Here is a 19,494-nt window from a genome sequence, read left to right on the forward strand (position 1 = left end):
GTGGAGAGGCCTCCTCTGTTTAAATTGTGTTTCTTTTAACATGATTGAGGAAGAATACTGTCAGCCACAATCCTAACTGCCTTATGAACACCCACCCGTCCACCAAAATTACTCTGAGCTCACCAGTGACCTTCATGTTGTTAAATGCGATGAACATTTTTCCTTTGTCTTCCTTCTTGAAGTGTTCTCTTCTCCTGGATTCCATGAAACCACATTCTTCTTCCTCCTCCCCGACCCCCTGCTGCTACAGGCTCTCTTGCTGGCCCCTTTGCTGGCTGCCCCTCTCTGTCCTGGGCTGCATCTCTGTCTGCAGTCTCTCTCTGTTGGTCATGTCATCTACTCCCTCAGCTTTAAATGCCAACAACTTCCACATTCATATTTCCAGCCTAGACTTGTCTTTTGAACTCCAGATTCATAAATATACTGCTTACTAAATCAACCTGCTTGGATATCTCAGGGGAGTCTCCAACAGGATACGTGCCGAAGTAATCACCTGAGCCTCTCCTCCAGCATAAATGGCACTGCCATCCAGCTGGCTGCTCATGCTAGAAGCCGGGGAAATGCCCTCACTTCTGCTTCACCACCCCACTCTTCAATCCCGTTAGTTATGAAGTCCTGCCACAATGAGTCCCATCTGCAAAAGTTCTCTGAAATGTTTGTCCCTTTCCATGCTGCCTACTTTCACTCAGCTCCAGGCTGCCCCCAACTCTCACCAGGTCTCATCAAGTGTAGACCCACATGCTCCCCACCCCCAACACAGCAGCCAGGATGATCTTTTTATCAGTCCCCTTTTAAAAACCCTTCAGTGTTCCCTATTGTTCTTGAAGAAAAGCTCAAAATATTTAACGTGACCATGCAGCCCCCGACCCTGCCACTAAGCACATGTGAGCCATGTCGACTTCCTTTGATGCCTCAAGCCCCTTCTGGGCAATGCTTCTGCACATGCTGTCGCTTCCTGGTTGGAATTTCTTCCCTCTCCCCATGAACTCCCTTCACATGGCTCTCTCCAACCTCAGACTGCCTTATGTCTTATAGCACCCTGCTGGTTTGCTTTCTAGTGCTTTCTTATACTTGCTGTTATATAGTTATTTGTGCGATTATTTGTTTAAAGTCTGTCTCCCCCACTAGGCTGTAAACTCCACAAGGGCATGTCTGATTTGTGTTTCACTCTATTCCAGTAACCAGCACAGACTCCACGCTTGGCAGACACTCCATAGTGGTTTGCTTGTTGGTGAGGTCTATAGGTGCTCCACATTTAATGTGTCCCAAATCGAACTATTTTTTCTCTCTCTCTCTCTTCTAGTCTGTTTTCTTTCTTCTCTGAGTCAGTGAATGACACCAGCAACCACCCAATCCAGAAAAGTTGGAGTCATCTTCATTTGTTTCTTTCCCTTAAGCCTGATATTCATAGCAAATCCCAACAGTTTGATCTCCGAAATTTCTCCTGCTTCCTTTCTCTGCTCCCTCTCATCTTCACTGCACTGCCATAGTTCAGTCCTCCTAATCTCTTGCTGTATTATAGCCACTGGCCCCTGAATCAGCCTTCCTACTTCTGTTTTCTACTGTTTTCCAGTTCATACGTCACTCTGCTCCTACAGCATCCAAACCACAATTTGATTTTGCTGTTTCTGCACTTAAATACCTGTAGATGCTCTCCATTTCCTGCCTTAAAAAGACAGACCAACATTGGTTAGAAAGTAATCCAAGGCCCTTTTAATCTTCCTCCAACCTGCCTTTCCAATTTGCCCCTCACTCCCAGTACCTCCAATTTCACTTCAACCACACAGAGCTCTTGGCCAGTTCCTATATAGGCTGTGCCTCTGTGCCTTTGTACGTCGTCAGCCTTTATACATTCTAGTCCCTCAGCCACTGCTCATCCTTCTTGATCCACCTCCTCTACTGGTTTTTTGGGGGAGCCTTCCTCTCCCTAGGAAGAGTTAGATATTCCTTCCTTGGTGTATGTAATGAATGTCCATGGTATAACTGGCCCTACTTAAGCATTCTGACACTGGATGACAGTTTGTTTCTCTTTCCGTCTGCCCCTTTCATTAGATGCTCACTTCTGGAGAGTGAAGCCTTGATTTTTTTTTATTTTTTGACTCCCTACCTACATCCCACCCCACCATCGGCTGTGTACACCTCCATGGCCCAAACCTAGTGCTGACACTAACCACGAACTTTGCTTTCTAGCAGATCGAAAAAGCTTCTGCACAATCCACAGCACAGGCTATTTGAAAAGCTGGCCACCCACAAAGATGGGGCTGGATGAAGACAACGAACCAGACAATGAGGGGTGTAACCTCAGCTGCCTCGTCGCAATTGGACGACTGCATTCTCATGTAGTTCCACAACCAGTGAACGGGGAAATCAGGGTGAAATCTATGGAATATGTTTCTCGGCACGCGATAGATGGAAAGTTTGTTTTTGTAGACCAGAGGTAAGAGTCTACATACTACCCTTGAGCAATGATGGTAGAGGATTTTCAACCCTGATCTAAAAAGCAGAGAAGACTGGGCCATCAGCTGGCTTTTCTAAGAATGAAGAAAGAAAGAAAAAGCTGGGTGCAGTGGCTCACACCTCAAATCCCAGCACTTTTTGAGGCCAAGGTGGGTGGATCACTTGAGCCCAGGAGTTTGAGACTAGCCTGGGCAACGTGGCAAAACCCTGTCTCAACTAAAAATACAAAAATTAGCCAGGCATGGTGACACATACCTGTAGTCCCATCTACTCTGGAGGCTGAGGCAGGAGGATCAGCTGAGCCTCGGGAGGTCAAGGCTGCAGTGAGCTGTGATTGCACCACTGCACTTCCGCCTGGGCAACAGAGTGAGACCCTGTTTCAAAAAAAACAAAGAGACAAGTGATGAGAGTCTCTGTTAAAAAATGAGATTCAATAGGATATCATCATAAATACAGAGATTTTTCTGTCATTCTTTGGCATATAGAGACAATTAAGTGGGGTGCCTTGATGTCCATGGCTAAAAGAAAAACAGTAGGGATAGCATGCTGTCTGAATCTATGGAATGTTCCAGAACCATTATTGTGATTGAAATTCTTTTGAATCTAGGACTTGGAAGCAATTATTTAGTCCTGAGCTGTCCAATAAAATACTCGTTGGCCATGGTAGCCTCCCATGTGGCTAACGGCACAGACATAGAACATTTCCATCATCACAGAAAGTCTTGTTGGACAGCGTTGATCTAATCCAACCTCCTTATTTTATGGATGAAGAACAGAGGCCAGCCTGGGGACTGGTCTCCTGTAGGATTCACAACTAATTGGTAATAGACCTGGACCAAGGACCCAGGTGTCCCAAATTTACTGCTGCCTACTGCTTTCCCTCAGAATATGCACAGGCTAATAATTTTTCTGGCTACTAGAGACAGCCACAACATGCTGGAAAAAGAGCCTCAGCTGTCTTGTGGCCTCAGCTGCTGCAGCTTCTGGCATTTGGTTGTCCTGATAAAAAGGAGGCAGCAAAAACTAGAAGACTTGCAATGAGGTTTAGATTTATACCACATTTTAATCTAATTAATGTGGTTCCTTTTTTAAAGACAGATCTCAGTCTGTCACCCAGGCTAGAGTGCAGTGGCGAGATCTTGGCTTACTGCAGCCTTGACCTCCCGGGCTCAAGCAGTCCTCCCACCTCAGCCTCCCAGGTAGCTGTGACCATAGGCGTGTGCCACCATACCCAGCTCATTTTTCTGTGTTTTTGGTAAAGACAGGGTTTCACCATGTTGCCCAAGCTAATCTTGAACTCCTGAGCTCAGACAATCTGCCCAACTCGGCCTCCCAAAGTGCTGGGATGACAGGCATGGTAAAGACAGGGTTTCACCATGTTGCCCAAGCTAATCTTGAACTCCTGAGCTCAGACAATCTGCCCAACTCGGCCTCCCAAAGTGCTGGGATGACAGGCATGAACCACCATGCCCGACTGGTTGCAATTTTTAAAGCCCCCTCAGATTTGATTTCTTGTGATAATAGTCCCTTTACAAAGGCTTTGCTCTGTTTCCCTCTATTTTTATAGCCTTGATTAAATTCAGATGCCTGAAAAAAAGAGAGAAAGATCCACACAGTGAGCCCTCTGAAAATCCATCCAGCTCTTTTGCCTGCAGCTTTGACCTTGCTCTCACAGGCTGTAGCAGGGTTTATCCATTGCAAAGTTGCAATTAATCATCTGAATGGCTTTTTCTTCTTTAAATATTCCTTTATTCCCTTTTAGGGCAACAGCTATTTTGGCATATTTACCACAAGAACTTCTAGGCACGTCGTGTTATGAATATTTTCACCAAGATGACATAGGACATCTTGCAGAATGTCATAGGCAAGGTAAGCTAGGATGTATGAAAGATCTTAAGTTTAAAGTGTCCCCTTGCTTCTAGACTAGTCAACATGACCTTCCAGGGAAATCTGTCCACTGAGGATGTAGAGTTAGCCAGCCTAGGACTCTTCAGGTCAGAACATCTGTGTGAAGAGGAAGCTGATACCTGCAGGCACTGTTTATCCCCCTTGTAGTTGCCCTGTGCTGACTGCATGGCAGTTTCTGAAAGACATCTCTTGTTCAGAGGGTTTTCCCAGACCCTGTAAAGATTTAGTATGGCCCAGACTGATCTGATTCTCTTTTCCATTCAAGCCTGCACTACCTCCTGTGTTTTCTGTCTTGACTAATGCTGTGGCTTCATGTGCAGCCTCCTGAGAGAGACCAACACTGACCCCTTCTTTCACTGTGTCTCCACCAGATCCTGTTCATTCACCTCAGACATGCATTTCCAAAAGTCTACTTTTTACCACCTCTGCCATCACCCTGGTTCAGGCCCTCGTGCCTACTTAGAGACCTGTGATAGACTTCTCAGGGTTTCTCTGATCCCTCTCACCCCCAGTTCATCTTCCATAGTTATCCCATTTATCCCCAGATAGATTGAGCCTGATAACATCAGCCTGCTTAAAAACCTCTTGCTTTAGACTCAAGCCCAAATGCTTTTGACAGGCAATCAAATGTGAGACCTTCCACCTTCTGGCCCCAGCCCACCTCCTCAGTTTCAGTCCCCATCCCTGCCTGCAGAGGCCTGTGCTCCAGGCACACTGACCTCACTGGCCCCTCCCCAACCAGACCCTGCTGCTCCTCAGGCACTGCTGGGTTCTTCCCTCCCTCCTTCTCTTGGCAAACTCGTGTTCATCCCTCAAGGCTCTGATCTCTTCTCCCTGTATAGCCTTCCCTCACTACTCTTCTTGAGGGCAGGATACAAGAGCCTGTCTCCTCTTGTATCTCCAGTGCCTGGCACATGAGAAGGGCTCATTACATGTTACATGAAAGAATGAGGTTGAATAGGTGAGTAGCCTCCGTTGATTTGGATGTTCTTAGAAATGAAATAAGTTCTATATTGCCCTTGGGCTTTGTGATTGAGATAAAGCATGACATTTTGGACAGTGCCTTCTCATTTGCTGGTGGTCATGTTAGAGCTGATTCCAGTTAGATGTATAACATGCAGTCAGTAATTCCCTAGAGCCTCAATTTTACAGACTATGGAAAATCGTGACAGCCTCACAAATGAATTGAAAGGCTCTGAGTTAGACCCTCAGAAACAACCTATTTCCTGAGTGTTGACCACTGCAGTTTCCTTGGCTTACTAAAGAGCGATGTCGTTGGAGCTCAAGTACCTTTAATATTTTGTATTGGATGTCCTGTTTAATACTTTGGTCTGAGAAAACAACAATGTCCATGTTTTCTTTACATTTTCAGTTTTACAGACAAGAGAAAAAATTACAACTAATTGCTATAAATTTAAAATCAAAGATGGTTCTTTTATCACACTACGGAGTCGATGGTTCAGTTTCATGAACCCTTGGACCAAGGAAGTAGAATATATTGTCTCAACTAACACTGTTGTTTTGTAAGTACTTTTCCTATATCTGAAGCTCCCCTTGCTTCAAAGAGATGCCTAGGGTTCCTCATCTGGGAAATGGGGTGCAGGCAACATCCAGTATCACATCCTTTAATGCCATCTTGCTAATACCTGTGAAGCCTCAGGACTGGCAGAAGCTAGAAAGGATTGTTAACAAAGGACAAGCTTCAGGACTTGTACCATGCAGGCCCTGGCTTATGAAACTGCTCCAGGAAATAGCAACATTTCCTTCCAGATAAAGCAGCTAACCTTTGAATTCCACAGGCCCTGCACCCTAGGCATCCACTTGTGCTGCTGTGGAGGAAGGGGTTGGCAATCTATGAAAGGCTTATTCAGGCACTAGCTCACACTGGCCTTGGCTGAGGATGGGGAGGTCTCCATACCTGTCAGGCAGGGGGCCCAAGCACTGGCAGCTGGAATGCCATCTCAAAAGGCTGCTACCTGCTAGATGAGCAGAGGGAGGTGAAGGAGCCTCTCTTTGGCCAGGCCTGCTCCCCACTTTTCCTTCCCCATAGTGTCCAAAACCCCACCTATGGTAAGAGCTGTGTGAGGGGCCGGGGCTAGGTGCACTGCAGGCTGACAGGAGGAGGTGCTGTAGTGATGGCAGTAGGTTACTGCAGCCACCACCTCTGCTGAACTGTGTCCCACACATATTAGGAAGGCCTAAGCAGGCAGTGGGGCCAAAGGCCAGGATGCTATCCATTATATTATCAAACAGTGAGACCTGTTTACCCACTCAGACAGACACTTCATTTTCTGGCCTGTCCAGGTCCAGAGTGGACACCGGACACCTTGGCCAAGTTGAAAGGTGCACAGTTCTGAGCAGGCCTGACTCACGTTTCCTTATTGCTGGGATGTTCACAGAGCCAACGTCCTGGAAGGCGGGGACCCAACCTTCCCACAGCTCACAGCATCCCCCCACAGCATGGACAGCATGCTGCCCTCTGGAGAAGGTAACTATGTGCTGCTGGGGCCCTGGGGCTTGCCCGTGGGAAGGTGCTTGTGGTCAAATATCCTCCCCTAAAGTATTCAGGGTCCCCTCCATTCATATTCTGTGGAACAAGGGAGGCCTCGAGGGGATGATGTGCGGATTTCCCCATGAATGCAGAGGACACTGTCATGTCACTTTCTCTGTTGAGCCGGAATACTAGGAGCTCACTGCTGCACTTCCCAAAGCTGCTGGCCCCTGGAAGCCCTTGAGCTCGCAAACTCCCTACTCCCCTTGTGCTTTCCTCCTGTGTTGGCTAGTGGCCATGATGTGAAGTGCTCTTTCGTGACTGTCACTGACTCCTGTGGTTGGCAGGAAGGTGTCTTTCGGCACCAGGGTGTGTACCATACCCACTGGGCTCCTTTCTCAGGCTCAGCCTTGGCCCTGCCCCTGCTGTCCACGCTGGACTCATCCTTCCTGGGACCATCCCCACATGCATGGCTGCAGCCCCCATCGATGACTCCCACATCCACATCTCCTGGCCCAGTCTCTCTCCCGAGCTCCAGATCTGTCTCTCCAAATGCCTCATAGACAGAACCACCTGGAGTCTCAGAGGCACCTGAAATTCAGAATATCCCAAGCTGATTTTCTGCACTCCCCTACCTGATTGGTTGTTTAAGCCAGAAACCTGGCTGTTGTTTCTCCCCCATTATATCTAAACACGGAGTCCTGAACCTTCTATCTCTTAAACTTCATCACCACTATTGCTATTTCACCCTCCTCATCTGCTGCCTGGATTATTGCAAATCACTTCGCAACTCTAGTCCCCCTCTCCCTACCCCATCCTCCACTGTAGTTCATTCTCCCTGCCATGGACTTTCTAATAACCCAGTTCTCATTTGTGCCTTTTCTGTGTATCGTCCTTTGGTACTCCTCATTCCCTTGTGGAAACTGTCCAAATTCGTTAGTACGGCATCCAAGAGGCCCCTCATGATCGGATTGGTACCTGCTGCCCCAGTTTCATCTATCATGCTCTCATCATCATTTATGATGAATTCCTTGGAGGAGTCTCCCAAGTTTTAACCTGCCTCAGTGCTCCTGCACGTGTTGGTTGCTGTGCCTGGAATGCTTTCTCCTCCTTACCTCTCTGCCAAGCTAATTCATATTCATCTCTCAAGACTCAGCTCGGGGTTAACTTGCTCCAGAAGCTGCACCTGGCCCCAGATGAGTTGGTTGCCTCGTGCTTGCCTGTCAAACTTACAACATTTTGCTTTAGCCATTGTTCATCTTGTTGGTTTTCCTGTTAAACTGTGAGCTCCTTGAGGGCAGGGACTTGTCTTTGTAACCCTGGCACATACAGTGGTCTTCAATAAACGTTTTTTTTCAGTGCATGAAGGGAAAGAATTAGATGCTGTATGAAGGGGAAAAACTGGCCTCAGATCCTAGAAGGAAACTTGAGCCTTTCCCTGCTGGAATGCCTTTTCCTGACAAGCTGTAGCCCTAAAGTCCCTCAAGGCACAACTCTGATGTTGAACTGCAAGTGGATCATGGGATAAACTGGTTTTACTTTAATACATAATAGTATTTCTTCCTCAGTTTTCCCCTTTCCTACTCTCAGATTCCTTTGTTGTAGGTGGCCCAAAGAGGACCCATCCCACTGTTCCAGGGATTCCAGGGGGAACCCGGGCTGGGGCAGGAAAAATAGGCCGAATGATTGCTGAGGAAATCATGGAAATCCACAGGCAAGTAACACCTTCTAGTTCCTCTGTTAAACCAGTGGTTCTCAACCCAGGGAAATTTTTTCCCCCAGGCAATATTTTGCAATGTCAGGAGACATTTTTGGTCTTCACAACTGGGTGGGAGGTTGCTACTTAAACATCCTGTGGATAGAGACCAGGGATGCTGCTTGTTAAACATCCTACAGTAAACAGGACAGTTCCCCCCTCCCCACCCAACAAAGAATTATCCAATCCAAAATGTCAGTAGTGCCTAGATTAAGAAATCCTGCCTTAAATAAAGAAGCTAAACCAAAATAGCCCAGAGCTAAAGAGAATTCTTGAGAAGACTTAACTTTCTTATGGCTCAAGGAGCTTCTCAGTGCGGATAGATGTACCTTTACTTTACAGGAATGCAGGAGTAGAGCTGTGAACTATCAGAGTGATCTGGACCTTAACAAAACATTCACTTTTTTTCAATCAAAGAGCTGCCCAGGATTAGTACTAGAAACCAGGTAGATCAGCTAGTTATTACTAGCTGTCTTGGGAGAGACTTCCTTTCCATATGAAAGAGGAGCTTAGAAGCAGTCCACCTGGGTCTGAGTCCTGGGCCTCTCTACCTGGCTATGCTGAGACTTACTTAACCTCTTGCTCTCTGTTGATTTAAACCATAAAAAGAAAGCACTATTTCCCAAGAATTGTGTTACGATTGTGAGGGCACTCAGGAAAGTTCCAGGAACACAGCCTGACATATAGTGAGTGCTTAAAAATTAATTAAATCTGTCTTTAAGAGCAGTCGAGAGGGAAGCAGTTATCATAAGTCTGTCCAAATTTGGGGAATAGAGAAGGTGGTAACCAGATTCTTCAGAACGAAACTTAATGTAACATAAGAAAAGGAAGAAAACACTGCTGCCACTGGATTCTCTCAGGAGAATTAGAGGCTGGCCTGTTTTCCAATTGGCCATAAAGGGGCTATTATCCCCCTATAGGTAACACAGCTCTTTTCCAACCCCACAGGATTAGTGGGTGTGACTTCTGCATCAGGAAGGAGACATGAGGGTAGTGTGCAGTGTAATCAGGTTCAAACCCTATACTTTGCATTTGCATACCCTGTATTTTGCTTGAGACCATCCAAGAACAGTATCAAACAGTCCTTGACCTCAAGAATTTTAAAATCTTTTATAAGTCTATTTTCTTTATGATAACAGGAAAAAGGGAGGGTGCATGGGCCAAAGCAAGCAAAGGAGGAAAGATTTGAACTTGGCCTTAGCCAGGGTTTGCAATGAGAGTGGATGTTCCCTCTAGAAAAGCCAGGGCTATTCTTGAGTGGGCATGTGAGTGGCAAATTCAGGGTCAAGAAACAAGCTACCTAACTGGGCAGGCTTTGTGTAGGAAGGAGACACAGAGCTATGATAGGCGAGTAGGAAACACAAGAAATGATATTGTGCAGTTTGGAAGAAACCTGTAAGACCCCATTTGTTGTAGGATGCTGAACAAGCATCCAAAGTCTTGTGTTACGCTTTGTGGAAGTTGCATTGGAATAGGGAGAGATGAAGGTGGGCATGTTTGACAGCTCAGGAATGAGGCCTTAACCTACAGAGATGACACTGCCAAAAGAGAAATCAATCATCTAAGGTCTAGCGTTTGAAGATGAAATCAGGAATGATGAAACATCAATTCCAAGATGAGAAACCTGGGAAAATAGTGGTTTCATAGACATAAGTAGAGAAAGGTGGGGGACACTCAGCAATTTTTCCGTAAGCAATTAGCAGCCGTTTGTGCATGCTGAGAATACATGATATGTAGTTGTAAACTGCCGTTAAGAAGCTTATAATCCAGAAAGAAAACTTGTTCACTCACAAATCTAGAGAACTAGGCAGTACAAGAACCAAAAGACTTCTGGGTGGTGGAGGAGTGGTCTCTGGGTCACCCAAAAGCTACATTCATCCATGTAGGAGCTGAGAGTCCTGTGGTTACACAACTGCCATCACACTCTCCCTAAACTGTAGCTGCAATGCCAAGTGATGGATTCTTTCCTGAGGTCCTTCAGCCTGACAAGTATTTAGGTGGATTTACAGTTCTAAGTCTTCCCTTCTATAAATCTTCTGAGAGAGATGCTAGATAAGAAAGGCCTGGACCCATTTTTCATCAACCACTGCCTTCGAAGGCTGCTTTTACTGTCACTACTACTAGGCTACCTTTTAGACCCTGGTGCCCTCCATGTCCTAAGAGTATTCACTAGCTAAACAGTGTTTGTGGAGAAGGGGACAAATTGTTTTCTGTGGATCAAAGATGGAGGTTGATCTTAGAAGTTCTCCTCCAATTCACCTGGATTCTGTGAGGAAATAAAACTGGCCACTTACTTGAAATTCACCAACTGAATGCAAACTCCAATCCAAGGGCGTTGTCAGTGAGATGCTTGACTCTAGGGACTGCATTCTAGATCAGGTGCCTGTAGAACAAATCCAGCTTGTCATCTGTTTTTGTAAATAAAGTTTTATTGGAACACAGCCACACCGATTCGTATCTGTGGCTGCTTTCAAGCTGCAGAGGCAGAGTTGAGCATTTGTGACAGACACCATATGGCCTAGAGAGCCTACTATCTGGCCCTTACAGAAAAAGCTTGCCAAACCCTAATCTAGATCTTCATCCCCTTTCTCACCTTTACCCCTTAACAAAGCACATACACTCCACTGAAAAAAGAAAAGGCAGTGTAATTCTCTTTTCTGACAGGATAAGAGGGTCATCGCCTTCTAGCTGTGGCTCCAGCCCATTGAACATCACGAGTACGCCTCCCCCTGATGCCTCTTCTCCAGGAGGCAAGAAGGTAAGACTGATGATTCTTAGCCTAAGCTAGAGAACCTCTTGCCCAAGATCTGAAATGTTGGGGGTGGGAGTATGGAATTGCAACTGCGATTGCTGAAACAATTTGGACTACTTCCTCCTTGAAGTAAATGCATCTGTGTGAGGCTGGATACAAAGCATACTGGTAGGGCTAGGGAGGCTTGCTGACATCCTCAGAGGCTTTCTTCCATGTGAGTGGAAGAAGGGAGAAAGAATAAGGAATGGGGAACTGTCAGTTCATTTAATTGAGGGAGCAATTCAAGAGTTCCCATGAGGGAAAGATTATTGAGTACCTCACATAGAAAAGTTTCTCATTCTCTGCCAGGAGTTTTCAAGGGAGAAAATATTGTCTAGGGCAGGCAATGGAAACAGCAATGCCACCAGCAGTGCTTTGGAAATCAAGCCATGCTTTATAGCTGCAGGATACTTGGGGATCTGCTGCCTGGGGGTTCCTTTGGTGTGACAGCATTGGATCCAAGCAGTGGATCAATCACCAGCCCTCATGAAGAGCTTGCTATAAGACTACACTTTAAATAGGTTTAGGAACCAGTCATTTGTTTTCATCTTTGCCGGAGAACTTATAAGCCTAGGCCCATCTTAATCGTAAATTATAAATCTGTTTATATTGCCTGATGCCAGTAGAGCTTAGGACAGTTTAAAGGCCATGATTTTGGACACAATGGCTTCCTTTCCCCATCTCCTAAAACAGAGAGAGAGAATATTAGGAATTTCCATAGGCAGGACTCCTAGGGCACAAACCATCAAAAGCAGGGCAAGGATTTTCAAAACTGAGCTCCTCGGAGGTTTGTTCAGGTTACCAAGAGCTGTGGTGTTACCAGGTGGGATGGGCGTGGGGATAGTTGCTAAGGAGAAGAGGGTAAGAGCAGAAATCCTGCTTCTACAAGGGCAGCAATACTTCTTTTTTATATAGGAATCTTCTGCAAACATTTCTATTTGAAAAAGCGTTTTGCTCCCCCCAAAAAAGGTTGAAAGTTAACAAATTAATGGGTAAGACTACAAAGTAAGAAAGACCTGGGTTCGAAGCTTGGCCTTGCCATGTGCTAGTTATGTGAACTTGTACAACTTTCAAGCCCTAGTTTTCTTTATAATGGAGCTAATACTGGTTAGGGTAGCCAGCATCTTTGCACATGAGGTCCTACTGTGAGATAATATATGTGAAAGTGCTTGGCCCAAAATACCACTGACAGATGAAGTCTGAGCTTGGTGTCCTGTGCCCCCTGCCCCCCTGCCCACAACACACACACTGCTTGCCAGCTGTCTTCTTAGCTGTTCTTCTGTTATACCTCCAGGTCCTTCCTGCATATTGGATCCACCATCTTCTTAGGGTGGTCTTCCAGTCTCTGCTTCTTAACTTTTAGGCACTTGACTTGACTCCTGGTATTACCAAGGATTCCACTTCTTGGTTTTGAAAGGTTATCAGTCCAGTATAGGCTTAAATATTATTCAAAGAACTTTCATATACATTGTCTCATCTCACCTTCACAACATTATAGTGACAAGATCCAGGCTCCTCAGCGTTCGTTTTATAAGTATGGCCCCCAGGCTACAATCCTGGGCTCATGGCTTCCAATTCTTTTCACATCAACAACTACCAGAAATCAAAAGCTGTGCTCTGCATCATAAAGCCCCAGCTATTTTTGAGGCACTTATGAAAATTCTCCCTTTTCTTTGAGAAGAATGGATTATAAAATGGATCTGTGAGAAGAAATTTGGATGTGTTCTCACGAGATGAGTCCTGGGCAGCAGGACTTATAAGAAAAGCAGCTTAAACAAGACAGTTAAAACTGACAGCAGTATTAAATGGTGCACCATACCCAGCCCTTTCCAGTCACTTTCAAATTTGGAAGGTCCAAAAATGAACCATTTAGCCTGCAGTTGTTTGTCAGGATCAAGCTAAAAAGGAAGCCTAAGTGAGCCTCCATAGGTCGCAGGAGAATACAGACATCCAGAAGCATTAAGGAAAATTCAGATAAAGCAGCAGTTCTACAAATGTCATCTGCAGTCTTTTTCCAGAAAGAGAGGGGGCACAAGATCCTTTTAAGGGTCTGCAAGGTTAAAGCTATTTTCTTAAAAACATTAAAACGTTAATTTTTTCCCTGTATTGATAATGTGCACTATTCATACTAAAAGCACCGTTGGGTAAAATATCTGGCATTTTACAAAAATCAGACAAGTGGCACCAAACTATACTAGTAGTGATTGTATTCTTCACCACCACACACTCACAGTAAAAAAATAGTTTAAAGCCAGTTTCATTTAAGATTGTCCATCATGGCTAGGTGCAGTGGCTCACCCCTGTAATCTCAGCACTCTGGGAAGCTGAGGCAGGCAAACTGCTTGAGTCCAGCAGTTCCAGGCAAGTCTGGGCAACATAGAGAAATCCCATCTCTACTGAAAAATACAAAAAAAAATTATCCAGGTGTGGTGGTGTACCTGTAATCCCAGCTACTCCGGGGACTGAGGTGGGAGAATCACCTGAGCCCAGGAGGTTGAGGCTGCAGTGAGCTGAGATTGTGCCACTGTACTCCAGCCTGGGCAACCAGAGTGAGACCCTATCAAGGAGGGAAGGAGGAAAGGAAGGAAGGGAGGGAGGGAGGGAAAATGTCCATCATTACTTTTATAAAATTCTCAAGCACACATCTTTTTAATGCTCTGTGACAAAATGAGAAGTACACAGAACTTGTGCTGCATACCAAAGTATGATGTTTGTCTCAAAAACTACTTGTGTGATTAAGTTGTGAGTTGAACTAGCTACTATTTTCATTGGACACCATTTTTATTGTGTATGGTCATTCGGTTTTGGGTATTTAGAATACTTTTTTTTTGGAAATGAATGAAGTGAACCTGTCACTTTAAGGAAAATGACTGACATTTGTTGCCAATGATAAAATCTGAGCTTTCAAGCAAAAATTGGAATTTTTAGAAAACTTGTCTCTGCTACTTTGACCTTGAGATCTTCCTAAAACTTAAAAAATGTTGTTGATGAGATAGGGAGTATTAATAATAGTGATATTTTGATGCTCTATAATGAAATGTGTCAATATATAGAAGATCTGCATAACTCAGTGAACCAGTATTTTGTAACTAAACAATGCAAGGTATTTCAAAATCATGTAAGGGTAAAAGATCCATCCTAAGTGCCAAGATATAAAGAGTACAAAACATTCATTGATATAGTTTGATTCCACATTGCAACTCACCTTTAAGAAACTTCTACGTGTCAAGTTTTGAAGTGGTATCAAAAAAATACAATTATTTGAAAAGTCTATTAAAATATGCCTCCCTTTTCCAACTACTTATCTGTGGGAGGTTGGATTTCCTTCATATACTTGAATCACAAGACGTATCTAAATAGACTGAATGGAAAAACATATATGAGAATCCAGTTGAAAATTATTAAGCCAGACATTAGATTTGCAAAAATGTAAGATAATACTCTGCCTGGTAATTTTTTGTTATTGTTTTAGAAAATAGTTATTTTTCATTAAAATACTATTCATTATTTATGTTAACATGTAGCGGATTTATTACATTTAAGAAATCTATTAGTTTTAATTTCAAATACAGTAAATATTGATAAATACAGCCTACATAAGCAAAAGTTCTTTGGAGTCCTCAATGATTTTTTTAAGAGCGTAAAAGGGTCCCTAGACCAAAACGTTGCTGTGGAAATAAAGTAAGTTATAATGCCACCTGCTGGCAAGGCCTGAAATCACTGCTGCTCCTGAAAGCAGCAGCTACCAAACTGTTTCCTCACGTATATCCAGATAGGTCTCAAAGAATGCTCTTCTTTGAGACTCAGCCAGGGGAAGGCAGCTGGGGTGAGTGGGGGAGATTTTGAGACAGAGTTCTCTTACTGAGTAGTAGTAATAATCCTCCCCAGTAGCCTGTCTTAACTTAAACCACAGGTTACTGAAGTTGGCACCTGTAGTATAAGAGATTTACTTCTGTTTTCTTCATTTGACTCCTTAGAGCTGTGTCTCTTCACAGCTTGTTAACTCCACTTTTTCTTCTTCAGAAATATCTGTCACTATAAGATGTTTTATTCCCTTATAGGGGAAATGTCTAGCTGGGCTCATTGAAGTTTAGGCATTGGTCCTAAAGAAATATGTGGGCATCATGATTCCAGGCAGTTGAATGCTCTTGGGATTTTATTCAGCCTTTAAGTTGCCTCTGTGGGCTCACTAAAATGAAGAGAAAAGAATAGTTTGGGGGAGAGGTTTTTTCTTACTCTGACCATGTCTGTTTAACAGTTCCTTGTTTGAAATCATCCAATAGAAAACTGAAGCCATTTGAAGCTTCTCCCCACCCCACGCTTCATTTTCCTTTTGGCATTGCTCATAATACTGATTCAAACTTCACACTTCCCTCCTTTTGTTTGTAGATTTTAAATGGAGGGACTCCAGACATTCCTTCCAGTGGCCTACTATCAGGCCAGGCTCAGGAGAACCCAGGTTATCCATATTCTGATAGTTCTTCTATTCTTGGTAAGTGGCATCATTATTCGTTTCCATTGCAATGAGCTTGCAAAACATCTTACATAAAGTCAATTTTAAGAACTGAACTGTGTGAAACAAGCTAATCCTAGATAAATTTGATAGGAACAGAATAAAAGTTTAAAATTTGTTTAAATCTCTAAAAAGTTGACCAGTATTTGAGTTTTGGTGGAGGTCCAAGTTTGTGCCTGGAACTCAAGAGGAGGCTACAGCTACCTAGACATAGGCTTTCTCCCATGTGGGGCATAATCTCTTCAGAGAGAAGGCTAATGAAGGTTCAGAGATAATGCCTAGAAGGGTGATTAGTAAGCATATCAGAAGGTATTAAAAGTCATTAAGTGAAAAGAGTTTGCTTTTCCCATCACATCCATCTTTTTCTCCACTTGGCTTTCTAGATCTGTTTTTTTCCTAAACTCTCCCTTCCTATTTGCCTTTCTTTTTGTAACTCCTCTTAACTGGTTACATCAGATTATTAAAATAAGCTCGACTCAAATATTTTTAACATTTACTAAATTTTAAGCACTTTGTACTTATTTCTAAAATGATCATTTGATTCCTTAGAGCTGTGTCTCTTCACAACGTAACCCCACTTATTTCTTACGTATTTTTAAAAAATGGGTTCTTTCCTCTGAAAAACAGCAATATAAAAAAAGATAGCCATGCAGCCCAAAAAGCAGCATCTCACCCTACCATTAAATGTAACTTTATTAAAAATGTGCTTAGGAATTGCTTACTTAATCTGAAGATGCTTTAAAAAAGAAATCACTGACCAGTCTTTATCTCCTCCCACAGGTGAGAACCCCCACATAGGTATAGACATGATTGACAACGACCAAGGATCAAGTAGTCCCAGTAATGATGAGGCAGCAATGGCTGTCATCATGAGCCTCTTGGAAGCAGATGCTGGACTGGGTGGCCCTGTTGACTTTAGTGACTTGCCATGGCCGCTGTAAACACTACATGTTGCTTTGGCAACAGCTATAGTATCAAAGTGCATTACTGGTGGAGTTTTACAGTCTGTGAAGCTTACTGGATAAGGAGAGAATAGCTTTTATGTACTGACTTCATAAAAGCCATCTCAGAGCCATTGATACAAGTCAATCTTACTATATGTAACTTCAGACAAAGTGGAACTAAGCCTGCTCCAGTGTTTCCTCATCATTGATTATTGGGCTAGCTGTGGATAGCTTGCATTAATTGTATATTTTGGATTCTGTTTGTGTTGAATTTTTTAATCATTGTGCACAGAAGCATCATTGGTAGCTTTTATATGCAAATGGTCATTTCAGATGTATGGTGTTTTTACACTACAAAGAAGTCCCCCATGTGGATATTTCTTATACTAATTGTATCATAAAGCCGTTTATTCTTCCTTGTAAGAATCCTTTACTATAAATATGGGTTAAAGTATAATGTACTAGACAGTTAAATATTTTTAATAAATGTTTCCCTTGTTCTATAAATACTGTTCACATTTCAAATAATTAGAAAAAAAATCCTATGTGTTGCAGGGCTGGATTATAAGTTTCTACAGTGGATGTTCAAGGATGATTTACGCCAGTAGCATTTGTGGTGCTTTTCTGGCCTTCATAACGATTCTGGGCTTGCATAATTTCCCCATGCTACTAGCTTAGCTGTGTTGTTAAAATAGTTCATTTCTAAATTGTTGCAATTTTAATTTATGTGAGAACAAAGATGTTACTGCTTATCCACAAACATCGAATCCTCTGAAATTATAAATTCAAGATTATATTTAACAAATTGGCTTCTCTAATGCTGCTCCTCTCTAATACTACTTCAGTTATATAGTAAGTGACCCCAGTCCTAAAGCACCTAAATATTTGATCCCTTCTTGAATTGGACCACAGAATATTTAGAATAGCATTTGCATAAATAATTTGCTAAGCAAAGTAGCATGGTATAATGGAAAAAGCACTGAACTAGTATGAGAAACTGGCTCTGAAACTTAGGGTGACTATATGACCTAGTAAAGTCATTTTGCCCTTCATATCAAGTTGGACTAGAAAATACTCTTTTCAGCTCTAATAAATATTGTTTTGATTTATAGTATATTTTATAATTAGGGAATTTAAATGCCTCATCACACATATAATAAAAGTTCCTTGAGCTACTATTTCTAATAATACTTATACCACCGAGATGGGAAATTATGAGACTAAAAATCTGGTCAACGTGGTTATAAATTTGGTCAGAAACATTAAAACAATGGAATTTTATTTTGATGAAAAACTCAAGTTTACAATCATTTAGTAAATGAAGAGCAAACACTTCATTTTCCTAGCCCATAACTCTTAAGAAAAAAAAAAGCATTAGTAAATAAATATCTGAACAGATTAAGGGTAAGGCAGACTGGATAATAAACCACCTCTGACATTCACACTCCCTGCATGTGACTCACTCTAAAGGGTGAAATGGCTCTGGAGATAACTGAACTGGTAAGATATGGGCATTAAATCTCATCCTGATCATTCAGATAAGCCCAAGATAAATACTTTTTGCTCATCAAGGGCAGCAAACTATACAAATTGTACTGGAGGAATACTTTGACAGAAGCACTTAAATTATATTGTGCATCACAACTATAAAATGGCTTGAACATTTCCATTTAACCACCATTTATAAAGTGCAACTATATATTACTCTGCATTTTATCTGAGGTGTGATGAATATCAGTCCAAACTGAAAGTACCCCAGCTGCCAATTTCCACCACTTCTGAAAAGACCTAGCTGTGTGAAAAAGGACCATCCCCCATACAAAGAACCAATTTCACAAACCTACTGGTAAACAAATACATTTATATAACTGGAACTTCAAAATGCTAGAGTTGTACTCATTTTAAAAAAAACCATTCAGCTACCTTTGGTCTTTAAAAAAGCCTACACTGCAATATCCTAAACATTGTTATGTGCATCTCACAATGAAGAAGAGTGGCCTTGCAGTGCAGAATGAGGAGAGTACAACGTCACTGTGAAGAGTAGCATGCTATGGTTTCAAGGAAAATCAGCATCACAGCATTGGATTCTGTGCATCAGGATCGAGGTCACTGTTGCCAGAAGGGGGATGGATAGGGAGAATATCCAGCTCATCCACTTGTGGAGTTGGATGCATGACTACCAGCTGGTCCTGGGGAATGTCTGCTGCAGCTGCTGCAAGATTGGTGATAGATTTACTCTTTACACACTGAAAGTCTACATGCCGACTCTTTCCTTCTTCCTTCTCCCAGGACATTCGAATAAAGGGTCTTTGGACATAGTTGTAGATCACTTCTGGGCGGCCTCCAGGCCTTTTCTTTACTTTTTCTTTGTAGGTAGGATAACCTGAAAGAAAGATTTTAAAAACTGAGGAGACACACACAGACCTCTCACCCAATTTCGCCTTAGAAAGCTTTTCTGCTATAGATCCTAAAGAAACAAATTTAAAACAAAGAAGTGAAAACAATATTCCATCCACCTACTCATCAGTTCAGGAGCCAGACATGAAAACCCTACGGATGTAATTCATAAAATCTTCTATCATTCTTTCAATTACTCAATATATCAACCATCAAAAAAACATTATTAAAGTAGGA

General features: G+C 42.9%; 2 protein-coding genes across 32 annotated transcripts in view; one reads left to right on the plus strand and one right to left on the minus strand.

Moving 5' to 3' along the window:
* ARNTL (aryl hydrocarbon receptor nuclear translocator like) overlaps positions 1 to 17,367 on the plus strand; it is a 109,471-nt gene extending 92,104 nt beyond the window's left edge. For 7 of the 26 annotated variants that reach the window (XM_063783807.1, XM_063783809.1, XM_054662123.2 and 4 more), the window contains 8 exons: positions 2,191 to 2,437; positions 4,220 to 4,326; positions 5,738 to 5,888; positions 6,765 to 6,853; positions 8,462 to 8,570; positions 11,277 to 11,370; positions 15,793 to 15,895; positions 16,697 to 17,367. In XM_063783807.1, the coding sequence (XP_063639877.1) occupies positions 2,191 to 2,437; positions 4,220 to 4,326; positions 5,738 to 5,888; positions 6,765 to 6,853; positions 8,462 to 8,570; positions 11,277 to 11,370; positions 15,793 to 15,895; positions 16,697 to 16,857 (1,061 nt within the window). In that variant the 3' untranslated portion in view covers positions 16,858 to 17,367. Of the gene's footprint in view, positions 1 to 2,190; positions 2,438 to 4,219; positions 4,327 to 5,737; positions 5,889 to 6,669; positions 6,854 to 8,446; positions 8,571 to 11,276; positions 11,371 to 15,792; positions 15,896 to 16,696 lie in introns of all 26 variants that reach the window. The other 19 variants (XM_016920425.4, XM_016920422.4, XM_016920420.3 and 16 more) reach the window with 6 other exon arrangements.
* Positions 17,368 to 18,122: 755 nt separating this feature from the next.
* Positions 18,123 to 19,494, minus strand: part of BTBD10 (BTB domain containing 10) — a 77,335-nt gene continuing 75,963 nt past the window's right edge. For all 6 annotated transcript variants that reach the window (XM_063783811.1, XM_016920431.4, XM_001171787.7 and 3 more), the window contains one exon: positions 18,123 to 19,243. In XM_063783811.1, coding sequence (XP_063639881.1) covers positions 18,933 to 19,243 — 311 coding nt within the window. In that variant the 3' untranslated portion in view covers positions 18,123 to 18,932. The remainder of the gene's footprint in view (positions 19,244 to 19,494) is intronic.

This window comes from Pan troglodytes, chromosome 9 (genome assembly GCF_028858775.2).
Source record: "Pan troglodytes isolate AG18354 chromosome 9, NHGRI_mPanTro3-v2.0_pri, whole genome shotgun sequence".
Taxonomy (NCBI): domain Eukaryota; kingdom Metazoa; phylum Chordata; class Mammalia; order Primates; family Hominidae; genus Pan; species Pan troglodytes.